The sequence below is a fragment of the Panicum virgatum genome, chromosome 9K, assembly GCF_016808335.1.
Source record: "Panicum virgatum strain AP13 chromosome 9K, P.virgatum_v5, whole genome shotgun sequence".
Classification (NCBI taxonomy): Eukaryota; Viridiplantae; Streptophyta; class Magnoliopsida; order Poales; family Poaceae; genus Panicum; species Panicum virgatum.
This window is the reverse complement of record NC_053144.1, coordinates 18,758,336-18,783,209: the sequence shown is the minus strand read 5'-3', so window position 1 is coordinate 18,783,209 and position 24,874 is coordinate 18,758,336. Positions and strand designations below refer to the sequence as shown.

The following is a 24,874-nucleotide window of genomic DNA, read 5'->3' as shown; positions in this document are numbered from 1 at the left end:
GGTGGAGAGAGGAGGAAGGAGGTTGAAGAAGAAGCTGACGTGTGGGTCCCACACGTCAGTGAGTTGAAGGTAGAGAAGCTGCAAGGGTATTTTGGGTCATACAGAAATACGTTTGTCTGCAATTGGGTCCAAGGGCATCAAAGATGTATAAAATGGCACGATTCAAAGAAGTGAAGAATTGTAATGACAAGTTTCAAAATAAGTGAATTGTAATGGCATTCTTCCAAAGTCGAAAAATTGTAATGGCAAGAATAAAAAAACCCTTGTATTTTCCGGCGAGGCAGGACTCGCCGTGGACGAAATTTCAAACGACCCCCGGAATCAGATGCTTTCTAGCGGCGACGGAATTCTCGGCTGCTGATGCGTGGTGGATCGTCTTCATCTCCTCCTCCTCTTCGTCCGTCCTCTTTGGAGCTATACGCAGCCGAGGACCTGATCAGGTGAGAGTGGATACGCGGTGGATTTTTTCAGTTCCTTCCATTCTCGCTGCTGTTTTATGCGGACATTGGAATCGCGCTTTGCTTTTTGCGTGGGTTCATGATTGGTGGCTCTTAGAGACTGAGACTCCGATCCCGTTCTTGCTTTCGTTTTGAAATGAGGGATACCTGTTCTTGGATCCTGCGAAAGAGGGGGGATTTGTGCCCGAGAAACCCTCCCCAGGGAGGAACTTCGATGCGGGTTCAGGGGGAATGGGAGGGAGGTGCGCCATTGCGTGCGTCCACTCTTTTTTTCCTTTTTTTTAGAGATTCCATCCATGGAATTCTCTTTTCCTTTCCTTTTCCATTTGTAAAGTCTAAATTACTACCTTTAACTATAGCCAAAGTCTGAATAACCTCCTAAACTATCGTTTGATTTATTTTACCCTTCAAACTATGCTCTTTGATTCAAATTACCTCCTAACATAATTAATCTTTTTCATTTCTCCATGCATAGGTGAAGTTTTAAGTTGAATTTTTACAAGATGATAGTATACATCATAATACATGTTAGAAAAATATATCATAATTTTTTATCATTATTGTGATATTTTAGAATATTTAACAAAAATTAAACATTGGAGTTCAAAATTATATGAAAAATAAAGTTGAAAAATTATAAAATTTTTCTAAAATATGCATCTTGATGTCCACTACCACCCCGTAAAATTTGAGATTAAAATTCAACTTGTATATGGAGAAACAAAAAGAACAAATTTTATTATAGGGTAGAATGAACTAAATGATATAGTTTAGAAGGTAAATTGGACCAAGTTATAGTTTAGGGGGTTATCCGGACTCTGGCTATAATTGAGGGAAGTAATTTAGACTTTTTCTTTTTTTTTATCTGGTTGGATATAAAAAATGATGCTCGTCCACCCTACAAAAAATCATTCATGGCACACAACCGGGGATTTGTGTCTTTGCAGGTCTCTGACTGCGTCATCAAATGTGACATAGCACACCTCTGAAATCTATCTGCCTTTGACAAAATCATTTTTCCCTGAAACAAAACTGAATTCATGAGTTAGGTGTGCACAAAGGATCCTAGGAACAGCAGCATTCATTATTCCCTGGTGAAATAATGTGCAAAATATCAGGCTAAATTGATAGGACATGCATGAACATGAATCATCACAAGGTGTTGCACCAGCCTCTGCTGTGGTCCCTGCATTTTTATTGCACCGACACCCCATCACAAAATTGAACTTTTTTTTCTCCCCACGTAAGGCTTTCTATTTTCCAAGTCAAAGGGAAAAGCAGAAAATGGTGAGAGCAAATGGAGGCCCGACAATCTCTCTCCCCATAACCCTCTGTGGTGCTCTTTCGCCATTGACCCAATCCTGTCCATTCTCCATGCAGGCGAGGCGAAGAACCAAGGAGGGAGAAAATCGCCAGCGGCAGTGTGTGAGGAGATAAAAAAGGATAACAGCTCAAAAGGAGAGCCTTTTGGTTTTACCCTGCTTGTACTGCAAACAACCATCATGGCCGGGCAAAGCTGCCCAGATCAATGATCGAGCGGGCAAGAGTCAAAGGGGCAGGGCAGATTTGCTACGGTGACATCGCAATATTTACAGGTCAGTAATCCCAAGATTTAAACCAGTTTTATTTGTTTTTTCATCGTATCCATGCTTTCAATCCTGACATGTTGTCAAAAAAATTGTGTGGGCTATTAAAATTTTCCTCTAAAGTACTGAAAAGGTCCAATGCAATGTCCTGAACAAGTTGTTTCCTGAATCCTTTGTTTAACTCCTGCACTGGCTGCACGCTTTGTACTTTTGTTTTGATTTCTTTAATTTAATGGTCCATAATTTGCATGCAAAATTCTAGCTAATTGGTTCTTGAAATGTTAAAGATTGTTCAGAAACCAGTAGTTCAGAAATTTTGTTCAGAAACCAATATGCCAGAAATCCAGAGCACATTTCTTGTCATACCAGCAGGCATCATCATCTGTTTACAGTCCAAGGAAATAAACGTCACATTCGTGCAAGGAGCCTAATTCTTTTTTTTTTGCAAGAACAAGGAGCCTAATTCCAAGGACCGAAGAGAAACCATCTTCCTCCCCCACGATCCGCTGGGGTCTCCATAGCCAGCCATTGGTCCATGGCCATTACCGGCCACGTGAGGAAAGACAGGCAGTGGTCTGGGTCTGGCCTCGCCCTCGGTGCGCTCTCCCCGCTTTTTTCTTCCCAATTCCACCCTATTTTATTCCATGTCGGCCTGATCTTTCCGAACCCCCGCTTTCTTTATTTATGAAAGGGGGCGGGGTTAGCTGGGATGCTGCTGACATGTGAGCGCGTTCGGCATCACGCCACCACTTCACTCTCCCCACACCCACCAGTGCTCACTGCTCAGTGCCTGCCTCACTCACCTCACCATGGCTGAGGGAGAGCTCGAATAAATAGGCCGGACCCGTGGTGCTACTCTCTTGCCCCCCTCCCCCCTCTGGAACTAGGGGTTTCGCTGCCTCTTCTTCGTCCTCCACTCGTCTTGGCATCCTCCAGGCTCCAGTGCTCTGCCTTCCTGAGCTGGCTTCTTGCTCGCAGGTCTGGTACCTAGTCTGATTTCGTTTCGTGCTCTTTCTTTCCTGGAGCGGATGGATCCATTTGGAAATGCAACGGCTCCGACCGAGGGTCATTGATGGGGTCTATTTCCCATTTCGTTATATTTTTAGATTCATGTGATGGGCTGGTTCTTTGCTGCCATTATGGTGTAGCTTCCGATTTGCCTTTTGCTTGGAATCTTAACTGTTTAGCCCCTTTGCCCTTTATCCTAGAACAAAATACTTGCCTTCAGCAAGAAGCACGAGTCCTGCTGAATTTCATTTGAGGCGTGCCTAGGATCCTGCTTAGTTTTCTCTTGAGCAACGCAAATTTTTTCAAGAATTTTATCACGGATTGAGGATATTATCCGTGATATTTTCCTATTATTTACATGCGACCTGTCTGTTGCTTTCCGATTTCTTTAAGTTAAGTATTTTTCAGTTAAACAGATCAAGCAAATTTGCTATTTTGACACCCTTGCTCTGTCTGAATTTCTATGTTATGAGTTCTGAAGTTGCAGCTGACTACAGAAATTTACTGCCTATATTCAAAATGGTTATAGTTTTGATCTCACCGAGCGCTACAGTAAATGCGCACCAAACCCTCACCAAATCATTGTAAATTCAAATATTGATAGTATCTTAGACTTCTTTCACTGCTTATTATAAAATTGCTGTTTTTTTATACAGCAGTACAAGTGCTACGTTTACCTTCCATTTTCAGCTCAAATCAAAGATGTGTAACCTAAATTTGTCGGTTTAATCCCTCTACTCCTGAACACTATGAGCAGTTCCTAAATTTGGTTTGTGTCTTCATGAGATTAAGCTCTGTTGACACCTCATTGATTCTTGAAAAATGCAGGAGCCATGCCGAAGGAGTACCCAGCTTCTCCCAAAGCCCAACAGCTGCAGGAATCCAAGAAGCAGCGCCTAACATACATCCTCGTGGTGAGCTCGCTCTGCATCGCCTTTTATGTCCTTGGTGCATGGCAGAACACCACGCTTCCAAAGCCCGTGGGCAACTCTGCGGACATCACCCGGGTTGGGTGTGACCCCACCACCGCCACGGCACAGTCCTCTGGCTCTGGCTCCGTGCCATCCTTCGGACCAGGTTCCGGTGAGGCACTCGACTTCGATGCACACCACCGGCTCATCATCAATGACACAGATGCTGGGGCGGAACTGCAGCAGTTTCCAGCTTGCCCGCTCAACTTCAGCGAGTACACGCCGTGTGAGGACCGTACGCGTGGGCGCCGGTTCGACCGCGGCATGCTTGTGTACCGGGAGCGGCACTGCCCTGGCAAGGACGAGCAGATTCGATGTCTCATTCCCGCGCCGCCTGGGTACATGACCCCCTTCAAGTGGCCTAAGAGCAGGGACTATGCCTATTTCAACAACATCCCCCACAAGGAGCTCAGCATCGAGAAGGCTGTGCAGAACTGGATCCAGGTGGAGGGCGACAAGTTCAGATTCCCCGGTGGCGGCACCATGTTCCCACATGGTGCTGATGCCTACATCGATGATATCAGTAAGCTCATCTCGTTGTCAGATGGGACAATCAGGACTGCGGTTGATACAGGCTGCGGGGTAAGTGGAGGGACACCTCAGGTTCAGGCTTATAAATGTTGTGAAATTGTGATGGTGCTGAACTGCTGATGCTTTTGTTGTTGAAGGTTGCTAGTTGGGGGGCTTATTTGCTGAAGAGAAACATCATTGCCATGTCATTTGCGCCAAGGGATACGCATGAAGCGCAGGTGCAATTCGCTCTGGAAAGAGGTGTCCCTGCCATCATCGGTGTGATGGGGAAGCACAGGTTGCCTTACCCATCTAGGGCATTTGATATGGCGCATTGCTCACGCTGTCTAATTCCTTGGCATCAACATGGTGAGCACTTCATACCTCTGACATTCGCTCTAATGAGTACCTTGTATTGTCCTTGGGTTGAGATTAACTTTCTAATTGAGTGGATGTTTACAAATTTCATTTAGATGGATTATACCTTGCTGAAGTCGATAGAATTCTAAGGCCAGGAGGATATTGGATTCTCTCGGGTCCTCCAATCAATTGGAAGACACACTACAAGGGGTGGGAGAGGACCAAGGACGACCTCAAGCAAGAGCAAGACAAGATTGAGGATGTTGCGAGGAGCCTTTGCTGGAAGAAGGTTGTTGAGAAGAGGGATCTCTCCATCTGGCAGAAACCTAAGAACCATCTTGAGTGTGCCAATATTAAGAAGACATATAAGACACCCCATATCTGCAAGAGCGACAATCCTGATGCTGCTTGGTATGGAATTATTTAGCCAATAAAAAAATGTCTGATGAGCCATTCAGTTGTCTATACTTATTCTTTTTCCATTCCATATACAGGTATAGGCAGATGGAAGCCTGTGTTACTCCATTGCCGGAAGTAAGCAACCAGGGAGAAGTGGCAGGTGGAGCGGTGGAGAAATGGCCAGAGAGGGCATTCAAAGTTCCCCCCAGGATTAGAAGGGGCATGATTCCAGGATTAGATGCAAAGAAGTTTGATGAGGACAATAAGTTGTGGGAGAAGAGGATGGCATACTACAAGCGCATCATACCCATAGCAGAGAATAGATACAGAAATGTGATGGACATGAATGCAAACATGGGTGGCTTTGCTGCTTCTTTGGTGAAGTACCCTGTGTGGGTGATGAACGTCGTCCCTGTTAATTCTGACCGGGACACCCTTGGGGCAATATACGAGCGAGGGTTCATTGGCACATACCAGGACTGGTGTGAAGCTTTCTCAACATATCCAAGAACCTATGACCTCTTGCATGCTGACAATTTGTTTAGCATCTACCAAGACAAGTAAGGAAATTCTGTTCACCCTTTCTTTTAGCCATGTTCAAGACATTATTGCTTCCTATCTTCTTGTTCCCTTTGTTTTCTTTTGTCATCATTTGTCAGCCTTAAATATCATAATCAATTGGCAAATTCATCTTGGCCTTTTTAAGGAACACACCGGCTTACTTTTATCAAAAGATATGTTTTGTGGTTTATGATTGTAGAAGATATTTGTGAGTTAGTTCTGCATCAAATTTTCTCAAGGATGCCAAGTAAGCATGAAGGTTATGCTAGATATCTCAGTGCAACATCTTCACAGCGAATTAAATGAGATAATCCTTCAGTCCTTGGTAGATCATTACCTTGCCCAATTGATAACTGCATGTCCTGTGCAGTACAATTTACTCTTGATATTTCCTGTTACACAGGTCTCGAGTTTAACTGCTATCCTCGTATACCTGCTAAAACTAATCTGGTTGTTCACATGAGCTCCTTTGTCAGCAAGTCTGGGAGCAATGGCCCATCTCCAAAATATCCCTAATGTATGACAATTCACAATCCTCAGGCCCTAATGATGTGCTTTTTTTTTTACTTTTCAGGTGCGATATAACAGACATTCTCTTGGAGATGGATAGGATACTAAGGCCCGAGGGCACAGCTATCATCCGTGACACGGTTGATGTGCTCACAAAAGTCCAGGCAATAACCAAGCGAATGCGATGGGAGAGCCGCATCATGGACCATGAGGATGGCCCCTTCAACCCCGAGAAGGTCCTCATGGCAGTCAAGACGTACTGGACTGCCAAAGCATCGGAAGAACAGAATTAGCACATAGGGGCAGTCGCTGAAGCCTGAATCAGGCTTGTTCCACCAGCTGTGATGATGGTGTGAGGGTTTCACCATCTCAGAGTAGTATGAGACCACTTGGCCACATGATTCCATTCGCTTTTCTCTAATTCTTTGTAGTTCCAGTCAGGTGAGAAGGTTGAGGAAGGTTTTGGGGGGTGGTTGAGCATCTAGCGATACAACTGGTTCTGTAGCAGGGGGAAAAAATGCTGATCTTGCATAGGTCCAGGCCCAGTTTCACGAGGGGAAGAGCATAGTTTTTAGTTTGTAATGTGATGGCACCGAACAGGCCGTGTTAGGAATATTTCGTTAGCTGAAATAGGTATTTATTCAGTTTGCCTCTAAACTCTGAACTTTCTAGTGCTTGAATATTGAGGCGGTCAGTTCAGTTCTCGTGCAAATTGTAAGTTTTGTTTGTTCCCTAACACTCCCAGGTACTGGTTTGTTCCAGCATATGGATAGCAGTCGATGGTTGCTGCAGTTGCAGACTGAAACTTGTTTATTCTGCTATCTTCTAGGCTGAAGTCTGAACCCACAGCAGAAGATAACAAATATCTTGCTTGTTTCATCGGCCCTGTTGGGATACTAGGGTTAGAGTAGAGTTGGTTTTTTTGTGTCACTCTAATAAAAAAATTCAAATAGGGTGAGTTAACCCACCCAAAAAAAACTATCCCCTCAAAAAGTGCTTATTTAGGTTAGAGGGGTGGGCTCCATGTTTTTTTTCTCTCCCTAGATCCATTTGCGGCAACGCGCCGCCCAGCGCACACCCCCAACCCCTGACCCCTCCCAACCCCGTGCGCCGCCAACGCCCCTTCCCCGCCGGCGTCCCTGGCGGGCGTCCCCACACCGGATCCCGCCTCCCGCGCCACCCGGATCCCGCCGGCCGAGTTCCTCGGCGCGTCTCCAAGCCCTCGCCGTCCCTCCTTGCCCCCTCCACGGCGCCCCCTGCCTCGGTGGAGGAGCAGGGCCGCGCCGCGCCGCCCCCTGCCGCGGCTCCCTCCGCTCGCCGGGCTGACGGGAGTCCCTCCTCGCCCCCCCCCCCCCCCCCCCCCCCACAGCGCCCCCTGCCTCGGTGGAGGAGCAGGGCCGGGCCGCGCCGCCCCCTGCCGCGGCTCCCTCCGCTCGCCGGGCCGACGGGAGTCGCGGACGATCTCCACGCGCCGTCGGGGGCGTGGTCGAGCTCTGCCCGCCGCGTTGTCGGTCGAGCCGCGGCGAAGCTTCGCCCACCGTGGTGCCAGTCGAGGCCCTCCTTCGCGCCGCGCCGGTGCCACCGCCGTCCTCGCGCTGTGCAGGCGCGCGCTGCTCCTCCCGCCACCGCGCTGGCCCTCGGGCTGCTCGATTCGCCGAAGAGGAGGTGGAGGAGGGCGAGCAGGCAGCGGGGGCCAGGCCGAAGGAGGGCGGCGCTGCCGGAGAGGAACCGCCGGAGAGGAGATGCCGGGGAGGAAGGGGGAGAGAGACTGGCACTGGGAGGAGGCGCAAAGAGAGAACAGTGGAGAAAGAAAGGGAAGAGGGGATGAAGGAGGTGGCCACATCACATCCGGCTAGAAAGAGGATTTAAAACAGCTAAATGATTGAAAAAGTATTTTTATTATAGTCTAATCCTTCCATCCAAATACTATTTTAGTTAGAGTTAATTCAGAGTTAGTCATGAGCTAGAAACTAACTCTAACCTCTAACCTAGTTAGAGTATCCAAACAGGACCATCCCATGAACAGTGTGCAGTTTAGTCCTTTGTATGGAATTTGGCCCATACTACAGAACTCATCAAGATCCCAAAAGGTACATTTTAGCATCTGCTCGACTGCCCACGGGTCTAGACTTCAGTCTATGTTGTGATAACCCAGTATAAATTATTTATTGGCGAAGAAAGGAAAAAAGTTCAAGGTGTAAATCCTCGTGTGTTCGGTGTTCGTCAACTCTCAATATTTCACCGCTATGTCTATGGCATGGATCCCACGTCGGCATGGCATGAGAAAATGCCTAGACTACTAGGGATTTTCATAGACGTTGAGAAATACCAAAAGAAGACCCTATCCCCACAAGCCTCCAAGGCTTTCGGCGCACTTACGCGAATAATTGAACTACTAACCTAGAGTCTAATGACCTGAATTGTTTTTTAAACAAAAAGCCTAACGAGCCCAAGCCCTCCCGTTTCCTTTTGGCGTGGTGTGGTTTTATCTTTATCCTTTTATCCACTTTATTTACTAAAGCTCTGGTGTTCCTAATCGTGGAATTTCTTATGCCAAAGTTAAAAGCTAATGTTTGTCATTATGCCTTGACCCCGTCAGCTCTCGAAAGGTACGGCTAACCGACCCGGCTTGTTTGTCTCCGTAGCCGCCCAATTTCATGCCGACAAGTCACAGAAGAAAATTGCCGGTGTTCTGTCTTTGATGTCCATGCCGGGACGTTTTTAGCAGAAAACTACTTCCTATTAGTCAAGTAGCACGAAATTTCCCCTAAAAGATGACCAAATCAGGCCACTTAGAAAGTACCATAGAAACCCATCAAAAGCCTTCAAATCAAATAATTAAAGAGTAATAAATATCCTATTTTGGTAGATGAAAACTAGAACCAATTCAAAACTGGGAAAAAAGAAAGAAAGAAAGAAACCGTGGAGTGAAATGCAATACCAAATACTCTCTCCAACAGCAGCGTCAGTGGGAAAGGATCGTCAGTTTTTTTTTTTTTTGAGGGCAAGGATCGTCAGGTTATGCGCATTCATTGTGTGCTGGCCCTTTAGTTGCAGCGAGATTTCCGGAGTTCTCTCTGAACACCTAGCAGCTGGCTGGCCCTTGGACTTTTGACTCGAGCACGCCAGCTCCAGTTGATTCAACGCGAAGCTGGTAGGCGTGTGCAACTAAATATACTTGGATTGGCCACGGCAATTTGCACAGTCCCAAGGTTTCATTCCAACCCGGCCCCCCGCGTACGTCAAACATCAACCACCCCATTACCCCAACCATGAAACGGGTAGTTTGCACCATCAAAATAGCGGGCGAGAAGACTTCCAAAACTAGTGGATGGGCAAGGCATATTTGGCCTGGACAGATTCAAAAAGGCGGTTTGTTTTGTACACATGTGTAGTAGCTAGTTTACTAGCTAGCTCGTGCTTGGCTGAAGATGAGCAGGGCAAAGAAAAATTTGTAGAGCTGCCGTCTCTTAGTAGGCAGCCCCATGAATTTAAGGGGTAGTTTTTGGCATGCTTGTCCAATCCTAGCTAGATCAAGCACTACCAAAGTCTTCTGCCTTGAATTTTTCTTATCAATTTATATATAGCCTAATAATTCAGGCTGGATTCTAGTATTGCAATAGGAAGAATCGAAGTCTGGCGATATCAGATCTTAGCTAGGATTCCTATGGCCATGATGATCTGTTTCATTTAGTTCGTTTCTTTATTTTTATTTATTCAATTTGACATGCTTAGCAGCAGCAGCAGCAGCTAATAATGCTATCGGGAAAAAAAATACCTTCCACAATTTTTTCAAGTAATATTGTGAAAAGAAAGGTTTTCTAAGGTGATCAGAGAAATAAACTGCTTCCATTATGTCAGGCAATGCAACCTCGCCTATTTTACTTTAAGCAACTTTGCCAGTTTGACATGGACACAAGAATATGTACTTGCCCCGGATATTACTGCAGAATATGCTCAAAAAAGGGAAGAAAGTGGAGGACGGAATATATATATATATATATATATATAATAAGTTGGAAAAGGATGCATATATAGCAATTTGAGTTATGCTCTCCCTTGTGAATTTCCCATGATTGTAAACTACTCAGCTGATGTTTGCTAATTGTGTCGATCTTGACAGGTTATTTTGCTCCCAAATTAATTTTCCTCTAATATTCTGGCCGCAAAGGCTTGATGGGAAAAGCCACACAGCTCGCCGAATCGGATGCGCTAGCGTTAACGCGTTTGTGATGCCAATAGTTTAACAAAAAGCCATTCAGGCAAATTAATCGTTATGATTTACACGAACAAAACCACTCTTAATATAATTTTGCGGAGCATATTAGCAAAGTATTAAGTATATATATATATTAAGGGGGGAAAAACTAAGGCTAAAGATCAACAGGATCTCTCTAGATCTTTACAATTGAGTTCATCCTCATCACAATTTTTCGTCATCATCGCCAACATCTAGATGCACCGCCCTCCCTGGCTCTCGCCGCAAATTAAGCTTCACACCGATCGACATCAACCCTCACAAACCAACGCGAGATAGACAAGGGAGGGCGAGCCAAAACCAAAAGCTAATAATCAAGCAACACGAGGAGCCACCTCGATCGAACTGATTCAGGTCATCATCAGGCGCGGAAGCAGCCGACGAAGCGCGGCAGGTGCAGGTGGTGGTGGTGGTGGTGCGGGGCGGCGGCGGCGGCGCTGTCGAGGTCGACGAGGTGCTGCGCGCAGGTGCTGCTGCCGGCGCCGTGGAGGTCCTGGCCGATGAGGTGCTCGACCTGGACGAAGCGGTCGACGCGGCAGGGGATGGCGATGGCGCCCTGGTGGCGGAAGCCGTACTCGCGCTCGGCCTCCTCGAGCAGCGCGCCGAAGAGCGGGTGCTTGAGGTGGCCCAGCGGAACAAAAAACCGGCGCTGCTCCTCCCCGTCCGCGCCCACCCGCACCGTCACGCACCCCTTGGGCGCCACCGCGGCCGGCGCCATCTGCTGCTGCTGCTGGTGGTGGTGCTTGCCGTGCATGATGATTGCCGCCAGGCAGGCCAGATCGATCGGCCGAGCCCCTCCCCGAGAACCGAAGCGAGGAGGAGCGGCGGCCTGCTGCTCTAGAAGAGGAGGAGGAGGGAGAGGAAGCCGATCGAGGCGGAGGCGGCTGGTGGCTAGAGGCAGGAAGAGAAGGGCCAGGGGTCGGAGCTGGACATGGCGAGGCGGAAGACGGTGAGGGAGGAGTCGCGGAGGGAGGCGGGCACGTTGGACATGGCCTACTCCACCTTGTCTCTCCTCTTCTCTTCTCGGCGACGGTTCCGCCGGGTTCGCTTGCCTTGCGGAGATGGGGAGTTTGCGAGCCGCGATGCCAAGCGAGGGAGGTGGGGGAGCCCCGGGGCCGCGGGTTTTATAGCCCCCCGCGCCCACGCCGCCAGGTGGGGTTGTGGTGCCCCGCCCGCGCCCCGGGCTCGGTTCCCACCGTGTTCCCCACCCCATCCCACCCGAGCCGGACTTGGCCCCTGGAGACGTGCGCCCGCGTGTCGCGCGTCCTGGCCGCGCCCGGGGCCGGCTGACCGCGGGGCCGGAGGCGGCGGGGCGCGATATGCGTGCGCGCCGCGCGCTCGTTCCTTTGCTTTGGGGATAAGGAAGGGAGAGGGGATCACGCCGCCGCCCGCCGGCCGGTCAGGGTCTCAGCCTCTCAGGGAGGGAGTCCGGAAGGGACCGGGCGACCGGCCGTTGCGGAGTTGCGGGTTGCGGCTGGGGGAGGGGGCGTGTTGGGTTCAGATCAGATGATGGCAAGGCGGTTGGGGTTTGCTCGGGGCGGCCTTGACTCTTGACGAGATCTTCTTCGGTTTCGTATCGGTGGGGTGTTCGTTTTGGGTTTTCGAGCCTTTTTTTTAAAAAAAATCTCGGGTCGGAGTTGAACGAGCTCGTCCGGAGAGGGTGGAGATGGCAACGCAAAGGTTGACGATCGTTCTCTCTCAACTTACGTACGTGTGGCTGCTGCTGATCTCGTGCGTTCGTTGGGGGCGTCTGAAAGCTGGCTTGGGAAATTTCCTTGCTGGCTGACGCCACCAGTAATAACAAACTAACGAAGCTATTCAATTCGTCGTGCTCGTGCCGCGGTCTCTAGAATTCTGGCTCGCAAGCACCGGCGGTCAGCTCGTCACGACGACGACGACTCTGCTACTAGGTCCTTGGGATTAATTTACGCCCTTGCCCCGGGTCGATGGAGGCTGGATGCCCACCGGGGAGAGACGCATTGCTGTACAGGGCATACACCTTTCGCATTGCTTACGGACTTGTAGTGATCATCACTGTTCCATTGCTTATTATGGTTTTTTTTCCTGACAGTTTGCTTAACGACTTGGTACACCGTACCTTCAGGCTTCAGCCCTTCAGGTACGGGCGCGGGGAAATGATCCATCCCCCCTACGCGCGCGCATGCCCCAGCATCGTCGAGCGGTCAAGGCGCCAAGCCGTCGTCGTCGTCATCTCCTCCGTCCGGAAGCGTCACGCAAGCCTCGTCGTCGTAGCGGAGCCGAGCACAGCTCTCCCTTCAGATTCTGGTGCCGCGGGGGGCTCCGGCCGGGAGATTTTTCCTGGAGGGTCGGAGAGGCCCTCCGCCCTCCGGCGTGCGCCACATGCTTCCGTGGCGCGACCGTCGCCGTCGCGGCCGCGCGTTCCACTCCACAAGTAAACTCCACCACCCCCACGCCGCCACCGTCGTGTCCCGTCACGGCGCGGTGCGTGGCTGCGATTGTTCCCGCCGCTGCTGGGGTCGGGCAGTGAGATTATGATCCCAGCTGTCTGGGGGGGGGGGGGGGGGGGGGTGTTACCGTTTTGCTCGACCTGCGGCGGCTGGCGAGAGGCTGACGGCGCCACCCGCCTTGCCCACGGCCGTGCGGGTAGGTTTCGTCCTGGCCTCGGTCCCACGGCACGGCGCGCGCGACGCGACGGCCAAGCAGCTCGGCGTCTTGCGTTTGAGCCTGAGGTGTACGTCCGGGCCCTGGGCTCACCAACAAAGCTACGCGGGCTGCAACTCTCGCTAGTTGACCTATCCTGACTGGCCCTCTCGCCTGCAACGCTGGCTGGCTGACTCCGGAGTTTGGTGGGAGCGGGCCTGGCAGGCAGATGCGCGCAATAAAGAAAACAGAGTAGAGATAAGATTTCGTACTGCTTCGTATGACAATTGAAAAAAAAAATCTGAGATGGTTCTGCTAGCACTGGACGCTTCGATTTCCATCTATCAAGTTCGACAGAAATCACAGATCAGGACTCCAGATGTTCCCAACGAGTCCGGTCCTCCCGGCCAGCCGTTAAACGTGCTCGATTTGACCGGATCACACACGTTCTCCTGCCGGTTCTTTACACACGTTCCCCTCGAAAAAAGTCGCGGGACGGGGCCCGCGCGTGGCCCCTCTCACGTTAACCACGCACTAGGCCGTTAATGGCAGGGGCTTGACTCGTTGACCCCGCCGCATCGATTCCCGCCGGAGAGCCTGGACCACGAACGGTGGAAGAACCCACGCGAGACGCGGCCGTCGAGAACCATCATCCACCGCGGCCCGCGCGCGCACCAGAGAACAGTAGGAGAAGACGGGGCACGGCGGCCCCGCCGCGCGTTGACATGCGCGGCCTGCCCCGCCAGGCGACTCGGCAGGGGCGGGCTCTGGGCGGTGGGTACGCGCGGCGGGGCCGCCAGGCGACTCGGCAGGGGCGGGCTCTGGGCGGTGGGTATTCAAAATTTCAAATGTTGATGAAATTTTTTTTTGACTACTCAAAGTACACACATGCAGAATGCATTCTGCTGTTGCAGGTAATTGAGTACCGATAACATAAATTATTCATAATTTGAAAATTATTCAACACATAGATAATCACTGTGTTCGGCTGGTGGTTCCAGCTCCAGCTCTACAGTGTTTCCCTCTCACATTCCTCCAGCTCCAACCTCCAGCCACCAGCCAGGTAACAGTATTTTTCTCTCACACCACTCCAGCTCCAGCCTCCAGCTCCAGCCTGCCGAACAGGGTGAATAGATGTACTAAATATTCAACATATCAAAGTGTGATTATCTGAAATAAATATAATAGAAAATGACATTGATAAGGATGTGCACATCTATACATTGCTGCTATTTTTTCGCAAATTCATGACCATAAGTAATAAAAAATTATGAATGAATTTGGCAATCCTCTATTCACCTTGGTTCACTGGTATGGCTCCTTGGCTCCTTGCTGTCTTCTCGAGCCGGCCTGCTCGACTGCTCCCCACGGCCCCGCCTCCACAGGCGGCCAGGCATGTGCCTCCCCCTGCTAGCTGCAGGCTGCTGCTCCCTGGGGCCTGGGCGTCGCTGCGCAGCAGCCTGTCAGCAGCGTAGGAAGGCAGGCAGGCAACACACAGGAGCGCGCCACCCAGGGGCGGCGCCCCCTACAGCCAGGCGGCCAGCCACTGGCCCCTGCACGCTACGGCCTACGGCGGTGCGGCCAGCGGACAGCGGTGCGGCTGCTCACAGGGGATGGGGCTGCAAATCGGGGACGGCGATACGGGGCGGTGCTTGGTGCAGCTGCCGTAGGACGGGGCCAGGCGGCGGTCGTAGTGGCACACGGCGGTCGGCGGAGCGGATCAGGACGGGATGCACTAGGGGGGGGTAGTGGCCGGCGTAGCGGCGACCGGCGAGGGCGAGGCTGAAGCAGGGCAAGGGCGCAGGGCAGGCATGGTCAGGGTGGGGGACTGGCTCAATTTTGGGCCGGGTGAGGGGAATGGGTCGGGGGTGGGGTGGTCTGTTTGGTTGTTTTGGACTAAAACTAAGAATGAACCCTTAGTAGTCTGGTTTATAGTATAGTTTTTGTTTTTTTGAATTATATGTTTGGAATACACTATATGTATAAACTTTTTGTTCCAAAATAATTGGTATTCAACTGAATACTATTGGATTCAATGGGCCCGCCCCTGCGACTCAGGGTGCGCCGTGACGAGGGGGCTGCCTGGGCGCCTGGCTGGCTGGCGAGTGGAAGCGCACTCGCGCCCGGGCCAGTTGGTCTGGTCGGGTCGGGTCAGGGGCGGATACAGGAGGGGGCTAGGGGGGCTCAAGCCCCCCCTAAGCTCCCCTAATTACACGTAAAATACTGTAGCAAGACCTCCAAATCACCATTAAATTTTCACACAAATCAACATCTCTATTGTTTCAGCCCCCTTACCTCCAATCCTGCATCCGCCACTGGGTCGGGTGACGCCGCACCCCCGCGTGCCACGCGCCGCCGACCGGCGCCGCGCGCCTTTTGGGCCGCGCGACGCGTCAGGAACGGGACCGACCCCCCTGGAGTCCCAGAGGGAGCTAACGTTCTTCGGTGATCCAGTCCCGGCCGGCGCGCACCGGCGCCACACAGCCGCGGGCGCCTCGGTCGCGGCGGAGAGCGGGCACGTCGCCTGGGCGGCGGCGTACCTCGTACGCGTGGCTGGGGCGCGCAGGCAGCAGGCAGGGCAGCCTGACGTGCGTGACGGACGGGGGGGCCTGTCCGCCTGTGCCGTGCAGGCCGCCCCCTCGCGCGTGCCGCCGTGAAACTGGGATCCCGCGCATACGGCTGCGGCGGCGTCGGCAGGAATTGATTTCGGGCGGGACTGGGATGGGGGAGGCGGGATCGGGTGGAGGCGGAGGCAGGCAGCGCGGCGCCGGCGCTTGCCTTGCCTTGCCGGCCGGCTGCCGCTTGCACCAGCAGCGCACGCGTGCCTCGCCGCCCGGACACCCGGAGGAGTTCTTGGCATCTGTCTACTGGCCACTGGGCATCTGTTTGGCGAGGCCGGGCGGCATGTTTACATGCAGTTTCCAGATTGGAAGAAGCAAATGCAAAGAAAGTACTAGTGGTAGTTCTGAACTAGTGGGTGCCTTTGATGTGGATGCTATGTCTCAGGAATGGATTGCGATCGTGCACCGGACAGTTTGGGTTGACGTGATTGCGAGTTCTCCTGGTTAGATTATCCCGTGGCTGATGGAGGGTTTGCAGTTGCAGCCTGCACTCGTGCAGGTGCTCCTGGGACAGGACAGGCCGGACACCTCCACAGGACACGCAGGCTTTCTAGAACACCTTGCACGCGGGCAGGCAAGCATCGTCGCTAGCTGCAGTGCAAGCCAAATTAAAGCACGGCGATTCTCTTTCTCTGTGGCGTCTTGCCATGCTTGCCGTCGGGAGGACGCGCGCTGGATAGTTGGAGGCAAGCTTCGCGCTGGCACGCGCCCACGCCGCGCTCTCGCTGGACTGCATGGAGAGAAGGTCGCTCCATCATATGCCGTTTCAGAAAACTGCCATGCCAGGGTCGGAGAATATGTGCGATTTTTTCAAAAGGGCAACTGCCAAATGTCATGCTTGGATTTTATATTTCGCCTTTGCTTGCCTAATCTCAACACCAAAAGAAGCAGGATGGACAAAAAAAAAATTTGCAATCATACGCTGAAGAGAGTTTTATTATATAAGATTAAAAACCGGACGTCAACTGATGAGACGGGCGCCCACAAACCAAATCAAACTACCGCAGCTGCTCAAACCTTTTCTGGAGCGCACGGCAGTTGGCCGGAAGCGTTGACCCTCGGTGAGGGAGAACGGGATCGGATGCGTGCTAGCATACATTAACTCTGTTTGGATTAGCTAAAGTTAAATACTTATACATATGCTAAAGTTTTTAAGTATTGACTAAAGTTTAGCATATCCTATTAGCACTTCCTCCGTTTGAATAAGATAGTGCTAATATTTAGTATTTTCACCCATTAGTACTTGGATCCAAATAGGACCTCGCAAATGCAGCGATGCAATTTCACGGTTCAGTTGGTGTTGGTGATGGGTTGATTGCGACGGTAGGCAGGGCGGCTCGGTCTCCAGTGTGTTCCAAGAAATTAGGAGCGGATCGTCGTTGCAGCTGCGTCAACGGTAGCTGGCTTCAATTCGTTCGACTATTCAAGGCGGAGAAGGTTTTTTGGCTCTCTGAAGGCCCTGGAGGCGGACAGGTCACACCCGAGGGCTTTCAGTACATTGGGCTTTCAGACACGCATGGCCCGTCGTTCATGCAGCATTCATCATACAGTCCCAGATGTTATGGTCCCTATCCTCAAAAAAAGAAAAAAAAAGATGTTATGGTCCCAATCATTTGCTCTTCTATACGGAGTATACATAGGAGTAGGAGGCAGTTGCTTTATTTTGTCAAGGGCAGATTTTGAAACAGGCGAAAAAGCTAAGGTTTGATGCGGACTAAGGTAACACCCGCCTCAGTTCGTGTCTGGTTTTTATCGCATCATCATCATCAAACTCGTTCTTCGGTGTCTGGTTTTTATCGCATCATCATCATCAAACTCGTTTGGAAAGGATTTATCACGCTTTCTCCATTTGGCAGTTCTGAACTGATCCCTCTTTCTTTTTTCTTTTGAAAGTAAGCTCTGAACTGATCTTCGCTCGGCATATAGTTGTACAATACCTTGTACTGAAGAAAATTCTGACGTCGTCTGGGACAGAACGCGGCTCCATTTTGCCGGCGGGTGCCAAAATGGCTAGTCGGTCAAGGATCCTCGAGCGCATTACACCATTACGCATGACCAACGCCGGTTGACCGAGTTAAATTAAGCGCGTGGGAGTGGAGCAGGAATCCTTGGGCGGGTGACGGGGTGAGAAAGGAACACAAGCAGAGCAGGTCGCCCGCGCAGAGGCGGAGAGGATGGATGGAGTCGTTGATGGTCGACGGCCTTCATGGGATTCGCTCCCGGGCCGCGTAGTGGTGGACTTTTTCCAGACTCCGACTAGTCACGGGGCCCAACGCAAACGGTGGCGGGCAGGGGGCGGTGTGTTTGCAAGACCAGGCGTTTGTGGTCATACCATTCTCTGCTTCTCGCACATTTGGGCTTACAGAGAAAGGCCCTCGTTTGGGCTGGGCTCGAAAGCAAAAGAAATTTTAGTTCGTTGCATAACTTTTGGGCTTCGTTTCCCATTCATCACTATCATTATCTTTGCGAAGCGGCCAGGCCACTTTAGAAGCATTTTCATTTTGTAAGGATCTGAAGCCAAGCGAATGCGAATGCATAATCATACTGTTCTCTCCTTTGAATACAGTAACAACTATGGTAGTACTGCAGACCCCCAAAAACATCACAAGCAAAAGCAAGCCATCTAGGTGGTTCGTGGGATCACGCAGGGCCCGATTGCTGTTGTATTGTCAAGACATTTACTTCATTTCCAGACCGGCTATTCACATTCCAAATGCAGAAATTTCAAGAGAGCCATGCTATGGTAGGAACCCCAAGTTGTGGGTGTGGTACGCGCCTCGTGTGTCGGGAGAAAAAAGAATGAACCCATTCGGCGATTCCCATGCCAACTCGAAACAAGCTCTGACCGCAAGTATTATAACAGGCTGCAAAAAGACTAAATGCTGAGGTAGAGGAGAAGAAAAAAGAGAGAAGAGGTGCAAAAAGACTAAATGCTGAGGTAGAGGAGAAGAAAAAAGAGAGAAGAGGTGGACTGCAAACTTACAGCCAGTTTAGTCACAAGAACAAAAAAAACCTTGTAAGAGGGACATATAGGCCTTATATTAATGATAAAAGACTAAACTACTATACTAGTTGGCTGAAAGATAGGCTATAAAAATTCTTACAGCCAACCGTTGAGTGTATCATTAATCTTGCTTTGAGTGGGCTCGCCACGGATAAGACGCTTTACTCACCGGTGACTTCAGGGCGCCCGCTAAAGCTCCTTTTGTACTTGCGTTCATTTGTTAACTGTCCTGAGCACCATAAAAAGTTCGCTGTACGAGTGTCCGGAAAAGCTAGGGCATGATAGTTTCTGCTGTCCCTTTTGCATTAACATAGCCTTGCTCTACCATATGATTAGGAACATGCTGGCAAACCACAGCATCTTCTCAGGCATTAAGATGAGCACATGGCCTCGACGATCTCACCAAAATCGCAGAACCACAGCACCAGCAACCCAACTTGCCCGATCGCACCATTGCAGCGTGGGCCAACTGTACAATGCCCATTCATAGCCGGAAACGAACAGTGTACCGGAACCAAAACACGACCTTTTCTTCTACAACTCCATTTTGAGCTATCACTTTCCGTTTCTTTTTCTATCAACCCCCCCCCCCCCCCCTCCCCCCCCCCCCCCCCTCTACAAGAAGCTAAACCACCAAAAGAAGAGAGATAAAACACCAGCATCCCTCCAACACCCCATGAACAAAACCAATAGAACCAATTCAAGCAACTACCAGGGCAGCAAAAGAATCAATGGTGCCGCCTTGCGTTGCCGCTTCGCATAGTCAATCCATGCAAAAACTTGGTGTATCCTAGAAGGCTAAGCTTGCCATCAGACGGTCTAATCCAGTCGCGGACGATGGAATACGCTGCTGAGGAAAGATTCATCTCCTGTAAACGAGAGGAGACGTAACTTGATTAATATCTGCACTAGACCAAACACCAAAGGTTCAATTCATCATTTGGTCACATACCTGAGCCAGCTCCTCGATTGTGATAGCACGGTTGCCTTCTTGCTCAAAGTACTCAAATGCAGTATTGGCAATTTCTTCCCACCGTGCCACAGCCTCAAGCTGGTAAGGGCTGATTGTAGCAGCTCTGAACTCCTCAAAGTCCATTCTCCTATACACGAGTGGCTCCAGCTGAAGGTGATTACACCCATAAAATGAAACACTGAACCTTATGCGGCATATACATCCAAAACGGGGAAGAAATAAAGTTGGTAATAGATTATGTATTTCATACCGCATTTAAGATCTCAAGTGTTCTGGATTCCTTCATGGCATCTGTTGAGTTCTGTAAAAGAGCCTGCATAATTGAAGGGGGTGAAAGGGAAAGTTGAGTGTAGTGTCCTAAACATGGAAAAAGCTTCAATCATAATACATGTCCAAAAATAGAATATGAACAAGCCAACTGTAAATTGTTATTTGTAAGCACTTACCATCCTGAAGTTGTCGATACATATTCGACCATCTCTGCTGTTTGGTTCTAACAAGTTGTATTGTTCTCTGATGTAGATAAGCTCATCTTCTGTTACTGCTCTTGACAAAGCCTGTCGAATGAACGAGACAAATAAAATTAACACAACTGCAAATTGGATAATGTGATTTCAGCAAGACCGATGCAACAAGGAGAGGTAAAAATAATGCATATAGTTGTATCTTTTCAGCTCCAAAGCTCCCTGCAGTGCTTATATTAAACCAAACCGGTTAATTTTGTAATGTAGAAGTAAAGGTATTGTAGTTCAAATGTATGCCATGTAAAAACATTGCTGTTTTCGACTAAACCATCAACAAAACAGGTATAGTTAAATGCCAGAGGAACTAAAATATTAACCTTCAATGCCGCCCGTTTAAGAGGTGTCGAACGAAGATATGCCTTGACCAACTTGAATACTAGCATATCAAGAGGTATTTGTCGGCGCTCATCTCGCAACCAGGGATGAGCTGCAACATGCAAACAACACATAAGAAGACTACTGTCAGACGTATGAATAAATGTTGAATACAGTTGATATGCAGGCACTAAGAAATGAAAAAAAAAATGTAAGTGAGAGCACTTACAGAGTGCCTGGGCAGCAGTCATTCTTTTCCTGTAGTCCTTGTTAAGAAGTCTTTTGACAAAATCTTTAGCTTCAGGAGATACTGATTGCCATGGTGTATCATCAAAATTAGGATCAGCTCTCAGCACTGAGCGGAAAATCCCTGATTCAGTTCGTGCCCAGAATGGTCTGCTACCACAAAGTAATATATAAGTGATAACACCAATACTCCACATGTCTGCTTCTGTACTATATGATCTATGCAAGACTTCTGGAGCAACATAGTATGCACTGCCAACAATGTCATTAAGCCTTTCATCTGTAAAAGGGGGGAAGCATCAGGCTTTGGAACACATTTTGAACTTATTTCATTTATTTCAATGGATTATAACATATTTGTAAAACAAAAGCCCTTTACACTTAGATGATCCTTGTGTGGAGGTAATACCTGGTCTTATAAAATCTGAGAGGCCAAAATCAATAATCTTCATAGGAGAATGCTCATCCTTAGTGCTGAATAGGAAATTCTGTTAAACGACATTCAAGGGTGGAATTATCAGAAGGCATGGATCAACAAGATAAATCTTATTCTGTTTATATACTCAACATTAAGTCCACAGACCTCTGGCTTCAAATCACGGTGAACAACACCCTGAAGATGGCAAAAGGCAACAACATTTAATATCTGTTCAACAATAATTTTTGTGTCCCCTTCATTGTATCTTCCACCCCTGTAAAAAGAAGAACATCAGTACTGTTGCAAATCTCCACTTGTAGTGGCGCTCACAAAATTTTTCCCAAGAAATTATAATACCTGGATAATATTCTGTCCAATAATTCTCCACCTTCACAAAGCCTGATCAATATAGATGAAGAAAACATCAGTTATCATGTAACTTCGCACTAAACTTGATCGGAAAAAAAAAGACCTATAGTAACAGGTAGCAGTCCTATAGCTAATGTTATATGCTGCAAGACAACATCCACCTAAGGACTAAGGTGGACAATATGACTTTTGAGCATAGTCATACATCAGTTTTAAGATAGCATGTGCAATATTCACAGTTTTTACATTTACTTGATCAATGATATGCAGGGGCAAGGGGGAAAGCATACTCCATGATTATGTAGACATTAAGGGCATCCTCACAAGCATCGTAAAACTTGACAAGATTGGAATGTCCAGATAATGCCTTCAAAATTTTCACCTCTCTGCGCACATCCTCAATAGATATTGCTGTCGTCATCTGCCCAACAAGATCAAAAGGTTGAGACCAATTGTACAAACAAAAATGTGAATTATGAAATCATAACCAGCAGGTATTTTTTCCCCATGGGGTAATGAGTTCGGCACAAACTGATGGGCCATCTATGAGCTTAATTGAAAGAATCACTTGAGCGTCAAAATATTTATACCGTGTAAGTGTATATGTGGAAATAAGGAATAAAATTGCATGCTATGCAAATAAAGAAATATATGAATAGGGGAAAATATATTAGAGTCAATAAATACATCTAATGCTCACATGATTTCGGCAGAAGTACAGAAACTTAAAGCACATTGAAAATAGTGAATAATTTATTGAAGTCGTAACGCTCGCAAAAAACGACAAGATACGTGCATGAGAACATCAATGCTGCCATGCACGTATACGCACATAGAGTTTTGTCTTTTCAGTTGTCACCTATTGTATACTAGGTTTTCTCAACAACTTGCTGCACAAACATTCCACATGCCAAGGGAAACAGAGATTAAAACTAAAACCTTTCTGATTCGACAGTCTAAGTTTCTGAAAGGACTATCTCAGTAGAACAACGTTTTCAATATCAACATACTCTCAGCTTTGGTACCAAAAAACTAAAAGATGTTTATTTATTCCTAACCCTTTATCCTTTCTTCTACTTCTGGCCATATCATTAAAATGCTGCAAAATGAGTTGAGGAACTCCTGAACACATGACACTCAACTGCAGCATCTTGAAGATACTGCATCTACAATGCCAGTATTCGACAAGCTATCTGAGGTCTCATAAAGAACTCAATTACTTCCAAGCTAGTGATCTACTACTGCAAAAACTGATACCCCATGATAGCTTAAAGAAGAACAAGGAAACAAGAAAAACGCAGCAGATGGATGATCAGTTGAACACTCAGATCAGAAAACAGACAAAGCATTAAATGTGGCATTGCCGAAACAAGATCTCTACAATGTACTTCTAACCTGCAGGAAATGCCAATGCCACTACAATCGCAAAAAAACTGATCACCGCGCAAGGCAACCAAGAAGCAAGTGATGGACTTATGATTGCAAGTTGCAACATCCGCGCTAGTGGCTAAGCAGAGTTACTGAATTCGTGTTGCGAGACTAACACCCAATCCATGATCTATTAAATCACAGGAAAAAGGATCACGAGAGGATGACAATTCTTTTCCCTAAATAGTTGGTTCGTGACCCTCTGCAGGAGCCAGGCCGATTGAAACTCGAAAGATTGTGCGTTGAGTAAAAGAGGAGTGCGGGATCACGGATGGCGAGACCTTTGCTTTGGAGATGACCTTGACAGCGAGGGCCTGGCCTCTCATGTCTCCCTTGCGGGCGCGCGCGAGGCAGGTGTGGCCGAAGTGGCCGCGCCCCACCTCCTTCCCCAGCTCGTACTTGGCGGCGAAGTGGCGGTCGTAGCCGAAGCTCTTGTCGAGCTCCCGCTCCACCTCCCCGGCGCCGCCGCCGGCGCCACCTCCGGCCCCGTGCTCCGGGATCGGGACCTCAGCCGGCGGCCTGGGCACCTGCGACGCGGACGCCGGCGAGCGCTGGCCGAGGCGGCGCGCCAGGGACGCCTTGATGTGCTTGGCCGGGGACGGCGGCGGGAACGGGCGGCGGAAGAACCTGCGCGGCGTGGACGCCGAGGTGGCCGGCGACGGCGCGATGCCGTCGGGGAGCCCGAGCGGGCTCCCCGCCCAGGGGCTGCCCGCCGCCGACGACCGCGCCGGCGTCGCCCCCGCCCTGCCCCCGCGCGGCGTCCCCGCCGGCGACGCCAGCCCGCTCCGCCTCCCGCCCCCGCCCCCGCCCCCTCTCCCCGCCCCCGCCGCGTCCCCCGCCGCGCCCGCCGCCGAGACCGTGATGGTGGTCGCCCCCACCCCGCCGCCGCCGTCCGCGTCGACGCCGTGCACGTTCCTCGCGTAGCACTGCCCCATGGCCGCCGGTTCCCCGGAGCGGCGATCGCCGGAGCTCGCGCACGGGAATGCGGGGTCCCGGAGCCGGGGGCCGCCGAGATTTATACCTCCGGGAGCGAGCGAGGAGAGGGGAACGGGGGCAGAGAGTGGCAAGTATTAATGCAGTGGAGGAGGAGGTCAGGAGGAGGAAGGGGACGACGAAATGGAGGGGAGGGTGGTGTGTGTGACGAAACGAAGCGAAACGAAACGTGAAGGGGCGGAAAAAATGTGCAACGGTGGCCGTAGACCCAGTAGTAGTAACGGAACGCGCTGGGAGGGTGACGGGGGTGCGCACACCCAGCCTGCGGCCGCGCCTGCGCGTGTTGCCGTGTTGGGTTGCGCGACCCGGGGGCAAAGGGGGTTTTGGAGGCGAGAGGTGGAGGTGGATGACGCGTGGGGTCGTTTTCGGTTGAGGGGCAGTGGGGCCCGGGTGGCGGTGGGCGGAGGGGCTGGGCGTTTTGGTGCGGACAGGTTTTGCCAGGTCTTGATACGGTGGAAATTTGAATTTGGCTGTGGTAGAGATACGGTCATGTGGAGTTTACTGCAAGCGTATATGGTTTTTTTGTTACGAGACGGAAAACGGGAAAGGCAATGGGCATTGTGCATTTCTCTCCATCTTCTCTAGCTCAAAAAATAGCCATATCCGCGTATGTAGACACTGTGTTCGGCAGCTAGCTCCAGCTCCAGCCCAACAGTAATTTCCTTTCACACTACTCCAGCCACCAGCTCCAATCCAGCCAGCCCAACAGTATTTTTCTCTCACATCATTCCAGCTCCAGC

At 50.0% G+C, this 24,874-nt stretch overlaps 3 protein-coding genes across 5 annotated transcripts; 1 reads left to right on the top strand and 2 right to left on the bottom strand.

Annotated features, from left to right (window-relative positions):
* The first annotated feature begins 320 nt into the window (after positions 1 to 320).
* On the top strand, positions 321 to 7,160 carry LOC120650545 (probable methyltransferase PMT18). Of its 2 annotated transcripts, XM_039927706.1 has the most exons (7): positions 321 to 440; positions 1,839 to 2,053; positions 3,881 to 4,605; positions 4,692 to 4,902; positions 5,007 to 5,304; positions 5,388 to 5,852; positions 6,428 to 7,160. In XM_039927706.1, exons 2-7 carry the CDS (start codon positions 1,987 to 1,989, stop codon positions 6,654 to 6,656), a joined length of 1,995 nt encoding a protein of 664 aa, XP_039783640.1. In that variant the 5' UTR covers positions 321 to 440; positions 1,839 to 1,986; the 3' UTR covers positions 6,657 to 7,160. The 2 variants fall into 2 exon arrangements, with proteins under 2 accessions (XP_039783640.1, XP_039783641.1); XM_039927707.1 differs by lacking the exons at positions 321 to 440; positions 1,839 to 2,053 and adding an exon at positions 2,743 to 3,022 and having other exon boundaries at positions 6,428 to 7,075.
* Positions 7,161 to 10,630: 3,470 nt separating this feature from the next.
* Positions 10,631 to 11,734, bottom strand: LOC120650544 (auxin-responsive protein SAUR32-like). The gene has a single exon (XM_039927705.1). It carries the CDS (start codon positions 11,373 to 11,375, stop codon positions 10,983 to 10,985), a length of 393 nt encoding a protein of 130 aa, XP_039783639.1. The 5' UTR covers positions 11,376 to 11,734; the 3' UTR covers positions 10,631 to 10,982.
* Positions 11,735 to 18,874: 7,140 nt separating this feature from the next.
* LOC120650543 (CDPK-related kinase 3-like) lies at positions 18,875 to 24,298 on the bottom strand. 2 transcript variants are annotated; one of them, XM_039927703.1, is made up of 11 exons: positions 23,423 to 24,297; positions 22,004 to 22,134; positions 21,702 to 21,743; positions 21,510 to 21,618; positions 21,336 to 21,414; positions 20,910 to 21,206; positions 20,683 to 20,792; positions 20,288 to 20,398; positions 20,092 to 20,154; positions 19,821 to 19,988; positions 18,875 to 19,737 (listed from the first exon to the last, which is right to left on the bottom strand). In XM_039927703.1, exons 1-11 carry the CDS (start codon positions 24,074 to 24,076, stop codon positions 19,597 to 19,599), a joined length of 1,905 nt encoding a protein of 634 aa, XP_039783637.1. In that variant the 5' UTR covers positions 24,077 to 24,297; the 3' UTR covers positions 18,875 to 19,596. The 2 variants fall into 2 exon arrangements, with proteins under 2 accessions (XP_039783637.1, XP_039783638.1); XM_039927704.1 differs by lacking the exon at positions 18,875 to 19,737 and having other exon boundaries at positions 19,826 to 19,968; positions 23,423 to 24,298.
* Between the last annotated feature and the right edge of the window lie 576 nt (positions 24,299 to 24,874).